Source organism: Lathamus discolor, chromosome 11, assembly GCF_037157495.1.
Source record: "Lathamus discolor isolate bLatDis1 chromosome 11, bLatDis1.hap1, whole genome shotgun sequence".
Classification (NCBI taxonomy): domain Eukaryota; kingdom Metazoa; phylum Chordata; class Aves; order Psittaciformes; family Psittacidae; genus Lathamus; species Lathamus discolor.
The window spans coordinates 5149429-5167957 of NC_088894.1; the positions used below are offsets into that span (position 1 = coordinate 5149429).

The 18529-nt window shown below is 54.4% G+C and overlaps 1 protein-coding gene and 2 long non-coding RNA genes across 5 annotated transcripts in view; 2 read left to right on the plus strand and 1 right to left on the minus strand.

Moving 5' to 3' along the window:
* The window catches only part of HNF4A (hepatocyte nuclear factor 4 alpha), a 34194-nt gene extending 16997 nt beyond the window's left edge, over positions 1-17197 (minus strand). The window contains exon 1 of one of the 2 annotated variants that reach the window (XM_065691695.1): positions 17000-17197. In XM_065691695.1, the coding sequence (XP_065547767.1) occupies positions 17000-17048 (49 nt within the window). In that variant the 5' untranslated portion in view covers positions 17049-17197. Of the gene's footprint in view, positions 1-1316; positions 1661-16999 lie in introns of those variants that run through there. The other variant, XM_065691694.1, reaches the window with a different exon arrangement.
* LOC136020366 (uncharacterized) lies at positions 4321-8772 on the plus strand. Of its 2 annotated transcripts, none has more exons than XR_010615303.1 (3): positions 4321-4504; positions 4640-6513; positions 8316-8772. It is a non-coding gene; the product is annotated as an uncharacterized LOC136020366 (long non-coding RNA). The 2 variants fall into 2 exon arrangements; XR_010615304.1 differs by having other exon boundaries at positions 4640-5457.
* On the plus strand, positions 14571-18497 carry LOC136020543 (uncharacterized). Its single transcript, XR_010615398.1, has 3 exons — positions 14571-16266; positions 16686-16806; positions 17855-18497. It is a non-coding gene; the product is annotated as an uncharacterized LOC136020543 (long non-coding RNA).
* The last annotated feature ends 32 nt before the right edge of the window (positions 18498-18529 follow it).

An 18529-nucleotide genomic window follows, 5' to 3' on the forward strand; every position in this document is an offset into this window, starting at 1 on the left:
GGAGGTGAGACCTGCCTCTGGTGTGGAGCTGGGCATAGGAGGAGGAGGAGAGGCGTTGGCGCTGCCTGACCCAGCTGACTCATCCACCCCAGGGTGTATTTTGTATCTCACTTGATCTCGTCATATAAGATTATCATGTCCCTCTGCCCTGTTGAGGCCAAGTCACAAGCCCCCATGCAGGAGTTCCTGTGTGGGAGAGGGGCACAGGGATGGAGCAAGACCTGAGCTTGTCCCAGATGGACATTGGCAGATCTGAAGGGGGCTGCTGTAAGCCCTGAGACCCCTGGGTGGGTAGCACCAGCCCCTGGGAGCAGAGAAGGGGCTGAGACCCTTGGGTGCTGGGAGGTTATTGCACAGCAGAGCCACTTTGACATCATGGTGTCACGTCCGTGATGGGGCAGAGCCATAACGCAGGGAAGACCTGTACAGGCTGTGAGAGAAGAGCCTGTGCTTCTGGGACAGGGGTGCCCAGCAGCCTCAGTGACACAGCAGGCAGGGGGAAAGGGCTCAGGGGGGTCGTTTTCTCTGATGTGCTTTGTTTAGTCATTAACCTTATGTTTAGAGAGACTTTAGGGGGGAGTTGGTGAGGAATCTCCTGTTATCTCTGAGCATTTAATCATCAGGACTCCTTGGTCCCAAACGGGTGGGCCAGTGTTGCGAATCCTGGATTAAGTGTGATCCTGCCCTCCTGAAGGGATGGGAATGCTCCTCCATCCCCACCAGGTCCCCTTCTTCCCTTGGGGGGCTGAGCCTCCTGACTGCGCAGCACTGAATGGAAGGGCCGTGGCCTCAGGGCAGTACCTGAATCACTTTCCATAGTGATTTCCACCCTTGCCGGATGCTAAGTGGCTTTCTGCTCTGGGAAAACCCATCTTCAGCTGCCGATGGGCCGGGACTGGCTCTGCTCTGGAGCCGCAGGCTGCGTAGTTTGATGAACCACCAGCAGCATTCACTCAGTCTTTCGGCTAGTCTCTTCTCTTGGTTGTGGTCTGGGGGAGGCGAGACCTCCCCTTAGCTCAGCCCCAGCCCTTGTACTGAATGTCTGGTGGGAACCTCTCACTGCACCCGGCTCCTGGTGTGCACCCGGGCTGCAGGGCACCATCCTGCCCGTGCTGAGCACAGTATTGTTCCACCACCTCTGGCTTTCCCCAGGGAAGCAGAGCACCCCCCATGATCTGCTGGGAGCCGCTGGCTGACGCCCCTGCCATGCCCGAGCCCTCCCCAGGACCATTTCAGCAGCCACCCCAAGGAATTCTCCTCCTGCATCCCCTGGCGCATCCCACCACAGCGGAGGGGAGAAGACAGAGGGGACTTACCGTTGCCCATAGCCAGCACCTGCATGTTCTCAAACTCCAGGGTGGTATACGCTGGGTCTAGCGCCGCACTATAATCTGCCATCTCCATGTCTATTAGGGCTTTGGAAAGGCGCATTATCATCAGCAAACACGGGCCAGATTGTACCGATTCCCTTGTCCGAGGCTATTGGCCCTTCTGCCTTCCTCTGCCTTCGCTGCGTCCCTATCTGTTGTCTTTTATTTCAGGTATTTCTCTGAAAGGATTTGCTGAGCCTCAAGGCCTATACTCCCCAGAGGGGTGGAGGCAGGAGGCAGGGGGTTAATCTTTAATCATCTCACTCACTGTGAACGCTGCTAAGCTGCTTTTTTTTTGGTGGAGCAGCAGTGATTCTTGTTGACTGTTTATTATTGCATCTCAAGGCACTCTGCCGATCCCGGCTCCCATGCGCAGGCAGGACACGGGAGCAGGCTCTGCCGATGAGTGAGCACCTTCCCAGGCTACTGACCTTGATGCTGAGCTGCTGGTGTTGGTCTTAACAGTACTTGGGGTAGAAAACTTGGAAAACCCCCTGACAGGAGAACAAGGGTACTCTATGCTTCTGTCATTGCCTTCCCCTCTCCACTGCTGGCTGTCTTCACCCCTGTTTTCCCCTTCTCTTGTTCCCAACATCCTTCCCACCCTTTCTTCTCTCCTCTCCCTCCCAGTCAGAGAAGGTCAGTGCCTGCCTGGCAATTTACACGTTGCTATGCAAAGTAATGACATATGACTCCTTTAACTTCCCTATAAACAGAGTTTTATAGGGGCTGGATGCCCTGTAAATAGATCCTACTCTGCAGCCCTGCGAAAACAGCAAGTGGAGCTGAGGGGCGGCATGGAAACCCTGGGCTATCCCTGGGGCTGCTCCTGTCCCACTGCCAGAGCCACCCTGTGCCACAAACCCCCAGCCTTGGGCTTCATGAGGTGTTTTACACTCTGCAGTGGGATTTTTCCTTCTGTGGGTGCAGTTGTCACCAGCACCATCGGTGGTTCTGCTGCTTCACCCAGACCCTGCTCGGTCTGAGCAGGGGGCCAGAGCAAGCAGCAGAGCTGCCTGTGCTCTCCTTGCTTAACCTGGATGCTCTCCTTCCCCCTGCACCTTCACTTTAGACAGGACTGAGATATTTCAGTGTAATAACAATATCAGTGACTGAGAATGTAATCAATAGCTGGATGGCATTGGCTGCAAGGAGAACCAGCAATTAATGGTTTGGTATCAGCTCGCTCTGCGTTGAAAACATCCCTGTGATTTCGCAACCAGGTGACTGAGTCCATAGGCTGCTCATTTAGGCTTCCAACTGGCTCGTGTTTGTGCTTCCCAGCACCCCAATGCAGCCCTAGCCCCGTTGGCACCCAGAGCTGTGCTGTGTCATGTTGTGGCATCGCTGCCACAACGTGACACCAAGGTCTATAGCTCCACAACAGCAAGTGTCTTTGCGCAGTGACACTAGTGAGGATTTGCTGTTCACATTTTAGGAGCACAAGATAGTGTTCAAGCAGCCCTTGCCCCCTGAAACTATGACCTATATAGCAGCTCCAAACAGCATTTCTGCCCTAAAACTGCAGGTGTGAAGCTGAGCACAGAGCTTTCTCCCAAGGGACTGTGATAAATGATCTTTTGCTGCAGGGAGACTGTGATGAATGATCTTTGCTGCAGGAAAAGCAGCCATCCGGTCTGTGCTCCCAATGCTCTTGGCACTCACGTCTGGTGGTTCTTCCCTTTGGTCAGAGCAGTCCTGAGCCAAAAATTGTTTTTACAATGAGCACACTGGGATGGGGATACTAAGGTAGAGCATAGCCCCCTCCATGACCTCATCCCAGAGACCTCCATCCCAATCCTGGCCGGGCCATGATGATCCCTTTGATTAGATAAATGCTACAGACACTACCTCAAATATGTGCAGGATTTGCCATAGCGTCTAGTAAAATATCGTAAAAGCACGGCCCGTTCTGCTCTGCTCAGCAAAACAAACCTGGTTTTTGAATAGCCTGCTGAGCCAGGAAGGCTGCAAAGGCCGTTTGCTCCTGGGGCAGGAAGGATTAAAAGGGCCAGGAATAGAAACCGGTGAGGCAGCGTATGCAGGAGAGCGGCAGATAAGGAGTGGGGAAGTTTGGAGAGCATTAGATGGCTCACAAGGCCAGGACTGTCAATGGGACGTGGTGCTTCCCAACCGGGGTTGTGTTGACTGTCATTTTCTCACCACCGGTGTCCTCCATCGGTCACCAGTGCCCCCTCCCAAATCCCTTGTCTCGGACCTGCCAAGGACACCGCGTGATTCCTTTGCCCTGGAGATGGGCTCATGATGGAAACACATTGGCTGCTCCCTGAGCATGGTCACCCTGGCAATGTTCTGCCTAGGGAGTCCTTGTCTCCCCTGATGTCCCTGCATGGTGGGGTTTGGGACAGCTTGCCAATGTTGTCATGGCTTGTACTAGCCAACAGGATGCTGCTGCCCTGCGGCTGCTTTAGATGGAGATGTTCAAGTCAGTGACTGTTTGTGGGGTGGACTCAAACACTTCTGTCCTATGGGAGATGTTTTGTCATTTTTATTCTAGAGAAAGACACCTCGCAGCTGGCAAACCCCCACTGGTAGGCAAAGGCTGTTCCCAGACTAAGTGCTCAGGGGAAATTCAGCCTTCAGGTCCCCTCCCTTCTCCTCCTGTTTCCATTTTCCGAGCCCTCCACCGCTATTTCCTAGCCAGGACATCACTGCAAAGGAGACCATGACAGCTCTGGGGGATGCTCTGTGCCAGTGACTATTTAATTTTTATCTTTTGAGCAGTAAATCCTTTCCCACAGTGGCACATCATGACTCTAATTCTGCCTTATCTATATATCCCTGGCTGGCAAATTCATCCAAAGCAAAAGGGTTCCCTGAAAATAAAATCTATGCTGCTCAGTAAATGAGGGTCAGGAATAGAGCATATAATAGAGCATTTATGGTAAGGATGTCTTGAGCTACCATGCTTGCTAGCTCTTCATGTTAAGTGGGTGGGCAAGTTCCTTTCTCAGGGCTCCTTCTGCCCTTCTTGCACAGGGTGTTGAATGATTGAAGGATCATTGAGGTTGGAAGGGACCTTAGGGTCTCTACTCCAACCTCCTGCTGGAAGCAGGGCCAAGGATGGAGACCACACAACCTCTCTAGCCAGCTGATGCTTGGCTGTCCTCATGGTGAGTAGGTTTCTCCTTAGACACTGCCTGAACCTCTCTCCCATTGTTATGCCCATTGATCTCCTCTCACCGTGCACCCTGTGAGGAGCCTGGCCACATCTCCTCAGTGCCTCTGTGTGGGTTATGTTTCTGCAGGTCCTGCTGGCCCATTCCTCCCCTCCAGCATTGACGAGATCCCCCATGCTGGGGTCACCTGCAGCTTTCTGAGCATGGACAGTGACCAGGCAGCAGTGAGGAGCCTGGGGCCCTCCTGCGCTTTGCTTTTCCCTCTCACAGCTCTGCACTCTCAAGAAATCCCTGGTAGAAATGCCAGTGCCTAGAGCCAGCAGGACCAACCTCTCCTTACACGAGTGATGCCACCACTGCCTCTTGCAGCCCTAACTCCAGATTCCTCCCACGTCATTCACAGCTCCAAGGCCACTGTGGGACTGCAGTGGCTTCTCCTTGGCATGCAAGCGAAGCAGAGATGGGCTTGGATCTGAAACCTCTCCAGAGCAGGACAGCCCTGAACAAGGCTAAGGCCCCTGCTCATCCCACCACCACTTTGCCAAGCGAGCGGTTGGGAAGCACAAAGCCCAGTTGCAAGACAAAGGCCGGGAGTCCCAGGGCAGCGTCACCAGTGCGGTCGTCTCCACACATGCAAAGGTCCCTTCTGCCTTTTTTTTTTTTTTTCCCCTTTGAAATTTCAAATTCCAGTTTGTGGACAAAGTCCTGCCTATCTGAGAATATAGATCTCCGACCACTGACCAAACTCCACTCCAAGCAGTCCCCAGGGCTGCTCTTCCCCTTGCCCGCAGATGCCTCCGCTCAGCCCCCGGATCTGCTGGGATCACTCCTTTTGCACTGGAGCAGAGTGCTCGTACTTGCATAAAGAGGATTCTGTGTGCTTCATCCTAAACATCAGCAGGTCCCTTTCTCCGCACGGAATGGGAAGGACCATCGGGAAAAACCAGGTAGGAACCTTATCACCTGCAATTCATTTGGGCAGCCATTGCAGATAGAAAACAAGAAGGAGAAACAAGAGCTTCTGTTGTGCTTATATCAGCAATTTTAGCTCGTCATTTAAATTAGGGAAGGGGGGAAAAGGCGGCTTCAGAGGAGATGAAAAATGAGAGGGAACATGAGCTGGTAGAGGCAAAGCCACTCCATATGGTTAACTGATAACTCCAATTTGCCTCTTCCCTCTCATCTTTTTTGCTTCTCCTGATTAAGCTCAACTTACTCTCATGCTAATCATTTCTTGACCTGTTTATTCTACATTAAAAAATTAACAGAGAGCAGTTTACTGCATGACTTGCTCACACAGCATTGCCATAGATTAGCAGGAAAGCTTTAAGCCTCCACGCAGGACTTTTGGATCTAACAGCCAGTCTACGCAGCTCGAGGATGAGCTTTTTTTCCCTGTTTTTAAAGAACAGCTTTTCCTAAAGTCAATGTAAATCCCCCTCCCTTCATGCCTTAAGTATATTTGCTCTGTGGCTATTTCCAAATGGGAAAGATAAAGCCAAGGGCTCATGTTTTGTCAGACTTTTTGTAAACAGGGATATTTAGGCCACACTGTCAAACCCTTCTAACTTCTACCATGCCATGATTCCAGAGCAAAGTCGGCAGTGCATTAAAAGCATCTCCAAGGAATTTGGCAAGGTCTGGGGTGGCTGCAGGTCCGTGCAGCTGAAACCAGCCCCCAGTTCAAGCAGAGGATCTTTGCCTCTGGGCAGTTATACGATGGACACACAGACTGGGTCAGTGCCTGTGTCCATCCCCACAACGTCCCCAGCAGCAGCGAGAAGTCTCCAGTAAAACTGATGATTCAGCAGAAGCTGTTCAGGGTCTGTTTGCCCCTCGCCAGCCTCACGGAACATGTCCCTGCCCCAGCAAAACACCTCGTGGAAGTGAACCGGAAAGGTCCACCACCTGCATCCAGGGACATGGATCGAAACGATCCAGCCCTGAGAGGCAGGATGTGACTACAGCCATGCACCAGACCTGGTCCCCGACGGAAGACACAGGTATTTCATCTTCCTGTGCAGAACCAGATCACTCTTGGTGATTCATTTTCCCTAGTGCTGTGATTGGCACAGATGCTGCTTGGAGCTGGGGGCAATGTCCAGGGCAGACGATGCCTGAGCAGACGTCAGCCATGCTGTCACTGGTGGGCTTGTGACATGCAGTGGTACCCTGAGCTCCCCAGCACTGCTCAGGGTGATGGAGGCAGCTTCCCCACAACTTCAGGTATTTCTCACCAATGCCAAATATATCAGAAAGTGGCCAAACCAACCAGAACTGTCCCCAGGACATAAAATCACCATATGGAGAATCAAAGCAGTTTTTGGACATGGGGAAAGAGATATTTCAAAGGAGGTTGCTTGAACTCCCCCCAAAAGCAAGGTGTGCATCTTAGCCAAAGCTGGGATGAATGTTGGAGCTGGAGGCAGTTATTGGAGCTAAAATGAAAAGCTGGTATGTAAAAGCATTAGGAAAAGAACTGCAAACATGAGAACAGGCAGATCATTTCAGCATATATTGATAACACTGTGCATTGCTTTCATCCCAGGACCAGAAAGGGATTTATTATCCTGCCTAACAAAGGCTCTGAGCATTTGAGGAGGTAATTACTAATACCGTTGCTTTGCTGGGAGAGTAAGTGTGAATTGTTCTCAGACCAAGTGAGGAAGAGAAACTGTTGATTCACCTTGCATTACCCTGTAGGCTGAAACTCATCCTGAGCTATAGCTCCAAGTGCTGATCCCGCTTGCCTCACCTAAACCACTAAAGCGAGCGCTGTGCTCCATCTAAACCACAATCCAGCACTTTTCAGCAAAACCCCCTCTTGCTCATGTGGGAAGAAACCTGGGAAAGCTCTGACTTTGCCACGTGCTCTTTCAGGTTCACTGCACTGGCAGATGCTCGGCTTGAATCCAGCTATTTAAGCCCAGTTTAAATGGCAGAGCAAAAGCCACGGGGAAGCAGCAGCGCTGGAGAGGGTTTGCTGCTAGCAAGAAGCACCTATGGCTTTCCGTACCTCACCAGTGCACATGTTCGGTGTGCCAGGGATGTCAGCAGCCCACATCTGGAATTGTTTAGCAGATTAATATAATGCCTTTGTAACTGAAGTAATCTGATAACTTCCCAGAGAAAAAGAGCCCTACAGAGCACCCAGTTCGGCAGTTTAGAGATCCTCTCCCTTCACCCCTGTCATCCCCCTTGCAAGGGATTTAGGTTTCATTGACTTCTACATTCATTATACATACATGAAACAGCCCTGAATCGTTCCAGCTGGTGAAGCAATGGGTGGAGACCAGCCAAAATCAACGAAGCAAGTTTTACCTTTCTTTTTCAAGCTGCTTTTCTCTTGTTTGCAAATGTGGATGCTGCAGCGAGCCAAGATGGGGTCTGAGCCCCAGTCACTGCTGGGGCTCTCGGGATCAGCCCTTGTTAGAAATGAAGGCAAAGGATTCCAAAGGTGCTGGGGGTGTGGAGGGATTGTTCAGCGGGGCAAGTCTGAACCTGTGTCCCCGAAGGAGGGCAAATCAAGGGCTCCTCAAGGGCAAAAAGCATCTTCCTGATGGAAAAGTCTTCTTGGGTGGGAAGATGAACTTCGGGGGAGCATCTCAGGAAAGGGGTGGGAAGCAGCATGAGGAAGGTGTAAGGTTGCTGGAGGTGGGAGCACTGGTCAGGTCTGAACTGGGGGAAGGTAGGCTGGGCATGGGGGAAAAGTAAGAAAGCAAGCAATGGTAAGTTGAAATTGGAGAGCTTCTGGTTTCTGGAGTCAGAAGGAAACAAGTCAGTGCTAAATGCTTTTTCTCCACAGGAGTGTGCAGAGTGCCTGAATAGGCACCTGTGCCCAGTGTCCTCAGTCACCAGAGCACACCAAGTGCCAGAGGGGTAAGTGGGAGCAAAGTAGCACCCTGGAGCTTCATGTCCACAGCAGCTTCGCACCCCTGCAGCCCGTGGCCACCACAGCACCTCCCGTGCAAGAGCATCCTGTCTACTGGCACAGAAACACAGCAGCAAGCAAGGTATGGGAGCAGGGGAGCTTTCTACAGGCAAGGTTTGTTGCGTGGGGACGGGAGAAGATCATGCATGGGCACGACACTGCAGTGCCAACTGCCTGGCTCCCGGCTAACAAATAACATAGCTAACGACTAATTAGCCTCTGAGCATTTGACCTATGTCTCCAAGACAGGATAACACTATTATTTATCCCTTGACTTTCCTGGAAGGCCCAGTGCCATTGGCCTCTTGTATCATAAAGAAATTAAAATATATTATGACCATAAACTACATCATTTGAGGAAATGAACCATTTCTTAGTAAACCGATCATGGGACACGGCAACCATGAACTTTTCTAAATCAGTCGCCACTGATAAAGAGCACAGGTATTTGCTGGGAGCAGCTCCCAGCACGTGGCTCCCTGTGGGTTGCCGCTGTGGAGAGTTCGTCCCACGGGATGGTGATTTGGGATGCAGGCTGCCCCAGGAGGCACAAACCCCATTGTCAGCACAAGCCCTGCTTGGGGGGATTGCTCAAACAAGAGGAACCCCAGGAATTTTGCTGTGCCCCAGGGTTGAGTGGGGCTGTTGGGGTATTTTGTGGATGGGGCTCCAGAAGAGTCCTGGGTTTGGGATGCACTAAACATGTCCAAGTGCCTGCAGAGGCCCCAGCAGCACCAGTCCAGTCAGATTCCTCGCTGTGGTCCCTGTGGGAACTGGCTTGTAGGGGACTTGAGCTGGAGTGGGACCCAAAACGACCTTTCCTGTAAGAGCTTTCTGCAGCCAGAGCTGAAACTGTTTTAGTTGCTTTCACGCTTTGAGCCTTATGAGGGCTGGGTAAAGGCAGTAAAACAGGGCAGGACCAGAAGCTGGGCTGGAGGTTGGCAGGTCGCATCCCTGGGCCTGCTAAGGCAGTGATGACAGGCACTGGGAACTGAACTGAGGACGACCGATTCATCTCCCAAATGACACAGCCAGGGTGTCTGTGGGACACCAGTCTGTCTCCACCGTCTCTTCCCCGAGGAGTCACAGCACCCACCCCACCATGCTCCCACGCTGGGGTATCTCTCTCAAGAGCCCTAGAATCAAGCTTGGGGACAACAGCCATCACCACCCACAAACCAAAACAGAAACCAGGGACATTGGGGTCCCCTCTGATGGGGACCAGCAATATGTATGTGGGGGATTAGCATATTTTGCTGCTCTGAAACCCCACTGGAGACCCTGGGGGTTGTCATTGCCCTTCATTCACATCGCCTCTGCAGCTACTTCTCTACCTGCTGTGAGTGCCAGTGGGAGCGTAGTGGGTACCTGGTGTTTCCTGGAGCAGGTTGTATGTGCTGCCATTCATCTTCTCTGCAGGCAGAGCTAGAGGAGTCTCGCCCTGGGATGGGGCCGTGCAGCCAGCGAGCCCCCCGTGGGCAGCGGGGCATGAGCCATGCCCGGAGCTGGCTGTGGTGCGGCGGCAGGGACCGGCTAATCCCTTAATGCTGGTCACAATGAGATTTGATGGGGAGCAGGAGTTCGTGCCGCAGAGCAGCAGATTTTAAAGGCTTCTGGCTACTACCCGGAGAATTATAAGGTGGCTCTGGGTCTGTGCCCTGCTGCCGGTGCCCACAGGCTGCTTTCTGGGCCACCTTTCTGAGGTGCCCTCACCCTGGCCTCAGGCCTGCTGCTGGGTTTGTGCAGGGCAGCTGCAGAGGCTGCTCCAGAAAGCATGCCTGGGTGTGTTTAAAAGCAGGAGCGGGTCTGACTCCCTCTCTGGGGAGAGGCTGCCCGCTTTCACTTTAAGATGTTTCTGTATAAATACCCAGAGCACCATATCCTTGAGAAACGACCTTTGTCGTCCCTCCCAGACACCATCATAACACTCAGGGATGGGGATGCGGGGATGAAGCGGGGTGGCAGAGGGAGCTGTGTGCCTGGTGCTCCCTGTCTTTGGGCAGCACTGAGTTTTGTTCCACAGATGTTTCTCCTCTGCAGGGAGTGTGTGTGCCAGCACATGAGGCTCTGCTTGGCCCGGAGGAGGAAACTTAGGTGTAGGATTAGTGTGGCACTTCACTGGGTGTTCATAGGCACTGAGCAATACATTGAATGCTGGAAGGGAGAACTGGGCACCTTGGCAATGCAACCCTGTGCCCCAGCCATGGCCAGGAGCGAGCATGGCCTCCACACCCAGAAGAACCATCTTGGCCAAGCCCATCTGAAACACCCATTTTCCTGCGCTTTCCTTCCTCCTTGAATGGCTTTCGTCCCACCAAGCCTACCCCTGTTTTCACTGTGCTAAGGAGGAGAGAGCTCGTTCCTGCCATCCAGAGACGTTGGACTGGATCCCGAGCACCATCTCAAAGGCGTAAGTCTAATGGAGCGAAAGCATTCCTAAACCATTCCTGTCCCATCTCTGCAGCTCCCGCCCAAGGCTGCCTGTGATGCATTCACATTGATTTGGAATGCATGTGGCTGGCAGCTGCCAGAAGACTCCTGATGAGTCAGGGATGGGAAATGACCACAAGTCCGTACATTGGCTCCATGCCCAGGGAAGGGGTGTGCTGATGCCCAGCTTGCCCGCACGGAGCCGAGAGCAGCATCGACGGCAGGGCTGGGGCTGAACTGTGCGTAACCCCATGACGCCTCCCTTCACCCCTCCATTTCCACACAGGTTTCAATGCCTGTAGCACAGAAACACACCCGGGTCAACAGAGATTTCTCTCAGACAGCGGCAGTCCCTGAGCACACTCATGGATGAGCTGCGGGCAGCGCCCGCCTCTGCTTCCACCAGGGTATCCATGGGGTGGCAAAGCTACCACCTCCATTCCACCACTATTTGGTCCCTGATGTCAGCAGACTCTAGGGAGGGAAGCAGCCAGGCTGTGTGGATCTGAAGCCTGGCTCTTTGTCCCCTTGTCCCTCCTGTTCCTTATTCCACCCTTCATTTCCCAGTGCTATCTTTACCCTGCCGATGGCTGGTTCCCTCGAGCACCCAGCAGTGCCCTCTCTGCTCCTTCCTGCTGGGGCACCTCAATCTGGCTGAGTCTGCTCATCCTTAGGGCAGGACCTGCTCATGTGCCATGGTGGCTGCAAGCGAGAGGCCACGCAGCTTGCCGGATGGGGGCCTGCAGCACAGGCAGGGCATTTTTCCATGGGGCAGTTGTTATTTTATGCCTCCTGCTGAGCCCCAGTGTTGCCCTATCCATTAACCTGACATCCTGCCCAGCCTCACAGCCCATGGCCAAATTTCCTTGGGTGATGTTCATATCAGTGCATCCTCTTCCCAGGCTGAGCTTTTAGTGGGATGGACCATGCCATCCAGATGATGGGGTGGGATGCAGGTCCTGCCTAGCTGGTTGGAAACCAGGGCAGGCTGGCAAACGGGAGCTGAGCAGCAGCTTCTTATCATGGGGTATCAAGGCTTTGGGGACCACGCAGCAAAATGCTGAGCTTCCCGTTTGAGCAGAGGTGGGGAGAGAAGTGGCTGAATGGGGCAGGAGGAGCGGCACTGGGCCATAAATGCAGCATGGTGGCTGTCGTTTATGTGTCAGCAAACACCTTGAGTGGGCTTGACTATTGATTCTGACTGTATAAAAGAGTGTTGTGGCACTTGTTCAGGTCTGTGCAGGTTTTACAGCTCTTGTTCGGTGAAGTGCTCATGTATTTGGTTTTGCTCCTTCCTTCAGGTCTATCTGTTGACATTGGCTCTCCTGAGCAGAGCGTTGGGCCACGCCAGGAAGCTGAGTGTACGACTCTCCTTGCGTTTCCCACATCCCCAGGGGTTATCGCCTATGAAATCTCACACACACCCATGGCCAGAAAAGGTTTCTGATGCAGAGGCAGGTGAAAGGTGCCCACTGGTCCCACGGTGGTGAGTTTGGGTGCCCCATGCTTGGTGGCAGGAGCTGAGCCACCTTCCCTGCCAGAGGGGTTTTGGGTGGATGGGCACATCCACAGCAAAGGCAGCCTGCGGTGGGATGAGCACGGTCAGAGGTCTGTAGAGCTGTGATGAAAATCAGGGCATCAAACCAGCTTGGTTGTGCAGGGAAGGAGAACGTGTCAGGGCTCCCATCGCAGAGGAGATGGTCCATGCGTGGTGACCCACAGCAGGAGGCACACAGTATCACCCATTCACCACCTCCAGTCCTCTTCTCACCAGAAGATGCCAGCACTGGCTGAGCCTGCAGGGACACTTAGTGCTGGGGGCTCAGAGGGCTTGAGCCCACGGTGATGGTTCCCAGGTCCGCATCCACCCCTCAGCACTGGGGCTCCTGGTGCCACGGGGATGCAGCCAGAGTCCCTCCAGCGGCTGCAGCATTTTGGGATAGAAAGTCCAGTCCTGCCCTGTGGGTACTTCAGCTTTTTGGAGCCAGGATCCAGCTGCTCCTGAGCTACTGGTGTCTTTCCACAGCCACTTGCTCTGTATGGAGCTGCTTCAGTGCATCATCCAGAGCCCACTGTTGGGTTTTGACTGACACCGTTAGTCTTTCCTGAAAGGGTTTGCTGGATAATTTCGGCTGATGCTCAGGCTGAAGCTTGGACGGGGCTCGTTCCTTGAAGGTAATTGCTTCTGGGACCTGGCTTTGCTCAGAGGCCCCAGTGGGAATGTGGTGGCTCTGCCCAGCGCAGAGCCATCAGCCCTGGGTTCATGATACAGCCACTACCTTGAAATTTGCCTTTCGTGAAAATTCTGCAACATTTGCTCTTTCCACAAACACTTCTGCCAGGAACGTTGTTTGCTCCAATATTTGAGGAAAGCAAACAGAGGGGGAGCCTGAACACACACAGTCAGGGATGTTTTTTCGCAGTCTTTGCCCTGCTCTAAACCCAAGCCCACCACAGAGACACTTGTAGGTGACCCCTCTGCTCCAGGTACCCCTTGGCTCTGCCTGCGCCCACTGCTGGCCACGATCCCACTGCAAATACTGCTGTGTTTCAAAGATCACCCAGCCCTTGCTGCCTGTGGGACCACCATCGCTCACCACCCCTTTGTGCTCGCTTTAGACAAACGTCATTTTAATGCCATTCGAGAAACGTCAGCAGAAGACCAACCGAGCCTGTCTGACCCACACACCTACACCAGCCACTCCTCAAGCCTTCACAGGCCTCGTGCTGCTCACCTCCCAGAGCTGGAGCTCACCCCAGCCCTCTGTGCTCACTCCCATTGTAAATTGCCATCGTGTTTCCAAGTGAAGCCGCATACTGGGGCGTGCTGCTGCCTGGTAAGTGCTGGGCTGAGACGGCTGCCCCGGTGTGGTGGAAGCTGCAGCCCTGCATGCAGCCGCAGTCACTGTCTTGACACCGAGCAGCATCCCTGCAGCTCCCAGCGATGCGGAGCATCCCCTGCTCTTCCCCAAGGAAACCCTCTTCCCTAAGCCTCAGGATCAAGCCAAGGCAGCTAAAGCAGTGATTGTTCCTTCTACATCCCATCTGAATACCAGGGCTCATTTCTGGGTGCAGCAAGACCCTGCTCAGCAGTTTCTTGCCCAGGTAAGTGCTGACCCTGCCAGTGTTACAAACACTACTAACAGCCACAGGGGATGGTAGGAGTGGGCACAGGAAGGACCTGTGCGGGTGTCCCAAAACTTACGAGTCCCTGATGGCCTCTGTGCCATGGACACAGAGCACAAGGAGTAAACAGAGGAATTAAACAGCAGCTGACACAAGAAACCAAGGCGGGGGAAGCCCAGTTTGGGTCGTAGCTAGTGTAAAGCTATAATTAGATCAATTTGTCAATGAGAAATAGCTGCTGCATAGTGACAAGTAAAAATCCTCAGAACTTCTGCCTGCTCTTGCGCTCTTCTGCTGAAGCTGTTCCCCACACCTGACCAACTGCCCAAGCAGCTCTGGCAGCTCACATTTTTCAGCTGATTTCCAAAGCTGCTTTACTGAGCTGGCCCTGCTGTAACCACCGGCCCCGGGGATCCCTGGCTCTGACACACTTCCAATATAAAAAGGAGAGGTGCTGCCCGTGCTGGGATTGAAGGAAATTGCCAGGATTGTGCCCAAGTCTCATTGGGAGGACTAAGGTGGAGCTGGGGTCTCATCACCAACTTGCTGCCCCTTACACCTTCTCCATGCCCTACCCTCTCACACACTCATTTGCAGCCTCCCCTGGGGATTTAGCACCAGTGCGCCTGCAGGAGCCCTTTCCAGCAGAGCATCCTCCAAATCCTTTACACCAGGCACAGGTCTGATGGGAGAGAAACCTGTGCCTCCAAGGTATGGTTTAGGGGGAATGCTGCGGGCAGTCTGGGGCAGGGTTGAAGGAGCTGCAGTGGGTGGATGCCCCGCTCTGATCTTATCAATGCCGCTACTGGAAAGAGCAGGCTAGACCCGCTCGCTGTCCTGAGGCCAAGCGCCAGCACCCAGCTTCCCCCTTAATATAACCCTGGCTTCAAACGGATACTGAAATGCTGAAGCCCCTCATAGACGGGGAGACAGAAAAATCAGGAAGCCTTTCTATCTGTCAAAGGAAACTGAAAATGACCCCTCCAAGGCTGAAGGCTCATGTGGTGGATGTGGTGGGCACCATCAGCTGAGCCCCTGGGGGTGGCTGGGGCTGGCTGCACTGGCGGGACTCGGCGCAGCACCACTGCCTGGAGCATCCCGTTGCTTTTCAAGAGAATAATCTCCGCAGTGACCCTGGAAAGGGCTTGGCCACCACTTTGCCATCAGCCCCATGGCGCATCCGGCTGCTCTGCCCACCCTGCCCCACAGCCCAGCCCCACAGCACCGCCAGGCACTGCCCAGTCCCCAGCCCTTCCTCGCCTCTATTTGGATAACTTTTTCACCCGTTTTATTTACGAGGACTCCCCTCCTTCTGCCAACACTGAGCTTCCTCCCCCTTTGGTCTGGGAGGCCCTTCTCGCTTTTCTATTCTTATTCTCTCTTTCCCCTTGCAAGGCCCCAGGCTCAGCCCCGCGATGGGCTCGCAGGCAGCGGCCCCGTGGCTTTGTTTGGCCACGGGAGCAGATGGTGGGATGTGCAGTGACTCTTCTTCAGCCACCCTGCGGTTCCCGGCCCTGCCTGCTCCTGCCCAGTGGCTCATCACTGACCCTCAGGCTGCAATATTAGGAGAAGATCAGGATTAAACCAAAAACTCAGGACAAAACAGTGGCAATGTGTGCCTGCCTGTGCTTGAGGTCACTGATGTGCCAGGGTGGGCAAGCGGCTGCCCCCATTGGAGCCAGCTACAAGTGGGCAGAATAACTTAATCGCAAGTGATTAAAGAGCTTGTTCAGCTCCTTGCATTGTGTCTGTCAGGCAAAGCCTGTTGCTCACTACAGGAATGAGGCTGGGTTTGCACCCTGGGGCTGGAGGAGGCACCCACAGGAGGCTGCAGCCTGGAGCAAGAGAAGGCACCACCCAGAACAGGGCCATGGGCAAAGTGCGAGGGGGTGGCCTGGGAGTCCCACAAACCCTCCTGGGCCCTGGCTGAGTGTGGGCTGGTGGGGCTGCGTGTGGTCGTGACTGAGGTGTGGTAAAGAAGGGGAGCAGGACATGAAAAATACAGTGAGGAGAGGCAAGGTACGAGGATGGAGAGCCATGGAGTGTGATGGGGAGCCAGGGGAAGTGATGGAGGGCCACCGGGAAGTGATGGAGGGCCACCGGGAAGTGATGGAGAGCCACGAGGAAGTGATGGAGACCCATGAGGATGACGGAGAACCTCGCAACTCTGAGACCTTGTTTACTGAGGCCTTCCTCCACATGCTGGCCATGCCCAGGGAACTGGGGTTCCCAGATCACATGGAACCAGCCCCAGCCCCTTGCTGAGCAGGTAAGCTGTAGCATGGGCACATTTGAACCCATCCTGAGGATAACAGTGCTCTGGTGACAGCCTGGGCAGGGGGACCTGTCCCCTGGTGCCCGTGTTTGTTGGCAGAGGGCATCTAGCACAGCCAACAAGAGCAGTGGCACAGGGCTGTCCCAGGCTGGTACCTGCTGTGCCGCGCAGAGAGCATGGGCACAGGTCTGGTGTGCATCTCCCTCAGCCAGGCTCCCTGCCTGCTGCTGTGTACCACAGACACTGGAGCTGCTGTTCACCCAGGCACTACAGTCCCTGCTGGGAGCCTGCCCAGCCCCAGCCCTGGGTGAGAGCAGCCGCACTGGCTCGCTCAGCCCTGGCATGCCACGGGCACCACAGCCTTTGCACCGGGGCTGGCTGCGTGTCCTAAAGCAGCGTCACCTCCTCTCTAGACTGCTTCCTCTTGTGCTGCAAGCAAGCCCTGCAGCAGCCCCTTGCGCCAGCTCTGCTCCCTTGCGCACGTGCCTCCTTCTCCGAGCCAAGCACAGTGGAAGAGAGAAAGCACAGAGATAGGTATGTATTCATACGACAGAAAGGTCAACTGGGGACCCTTTTCCTGCCTCCATCTCCAGGTAGCTGCGGCGGTGGGGGCCGGGCAGCGCGGTGGGGCCGGGATGTGGGGCCGGGGGCTGCTGCCCATTCCCAGCCCCGCTTCCCGCGAGCGACGCCGGGGCGGCAGCGCGGGCGATGGGAACGCTGTACTCACCATATGGAGCCTCCATCTTAGCGCTTAGCTGGGTGCTTACATTGACCATGTCTCGCCGGCTACTGCTATGGGGACTTGGGGCGGAAAAACCCGAGGAGGTAGAGGAATAAAAAGAAATCTAAATAGATAAATAGAAATGTCTTTCACTAAGGAGCGAGGTGAAGGCAGGAGGGAGCGCGGAGAGGCAGGGCGAGAAAACCTGCCTCTCCTGTTATCTTATTGATTCGCTTAATCAGGGCTAATGTGGGTGGAGATGTTAAATAGTAACCAAGCTCTTATGGAAACCAATCTGCAAGGTGCCGTTGCTGTAGCTATAGTAACTGCTGCCAAGCTAGAAACTCAAACACGGCTTTTACTGGACTCTTTCGGGGCTCCCGTTTCCCCCGGTGTCAAGGCCAGGGCAGCCGATGGGCTGGGATTCACCCCTGGCTGCAGGGGGACAGGGAAGCCGAATCCGATTCCGCAGCCCTGTGGGCGCTGCCAGTTTTGTGCCATAGCCACCCGTGATGGGGAGAGCACAGGTGAGCCTGCCCACGGGCAAGGGGCAAACAGCGTATGGGGGACCAGGGGCTGTGGGATGAGCTGTGCGGCTGGCACGGGCAGAGCAGAGCCTGGACAAAGCACAGGGAACAAAACGCCCCAGCCATGAGCCGGGACTTGTCCACTCCGTGCGGAACCAGAGGGGTCACTTGCGGATGGGGAGTGTGGGGATGCTGCAGTAGGATGCAGGGTGGTACCCTGAGAACAGCGCCGGGCACAAGGCAGTCACAGCTCCTTCCCATCCTTCTCTGCTTCCCAAACCGAGGGGACCTGTAGGGTTCCACAGCCCCTCATGGACATCTCTGCTCCTTCCAGGACCACAGCACCAAGGAGGAGCCCTGGGGGCCTCACAGTCCGGAATGTTCCTTGTGCCACCAGTGGCTCCATGCTGAGGCAAGCAGGGCCATGTGCCAGAGGTGTTGCTGGGATGATACCAAATATACGGGGAATCCCGAAGGAGCGTGCATCAGAGCAGAGCAAGTGAGGAGAGGGCTGCTGGGACACAGTGAGCTGCATCGCAGGAATCACAGCCAAGGCCTGGGAATCTGGGGACCCTTGGGTTTGCTGAGTGATGAGAGGTCCTAGTGAGGGAGAGGATGTGGATAATGGGGTGCTCAGTGATGCTGGGGGTGAGGTAGGGCAGTGAGATGGTGTGGGGATGTGTGCCATGGAGGGGGGACACACTTGGGGTCCCCACTTCTCCAGCTGCTCACCTCAAGGGGAGCATATTGGTATTCACCTACAGCAGCCCCTGCCTTAGCACAGGTGGGGGGCAGTGGGGAAAGCCCCCTGAGCCTGCAGAGCAGGGACCACACCAGCCGGCCCCGCTCCCTCCGCACACCCCCAAACCATCCCTATCTCAGGAAACAGGGACCTGAACCATTCCTATTTCCTGCAAAGTGAAAAGCAGCCAGAAAACACAAGTGCTACTGGAGCATATGTATATGCTAATAATTATAAATGCTAAAATATGTAATATTTTATATAATA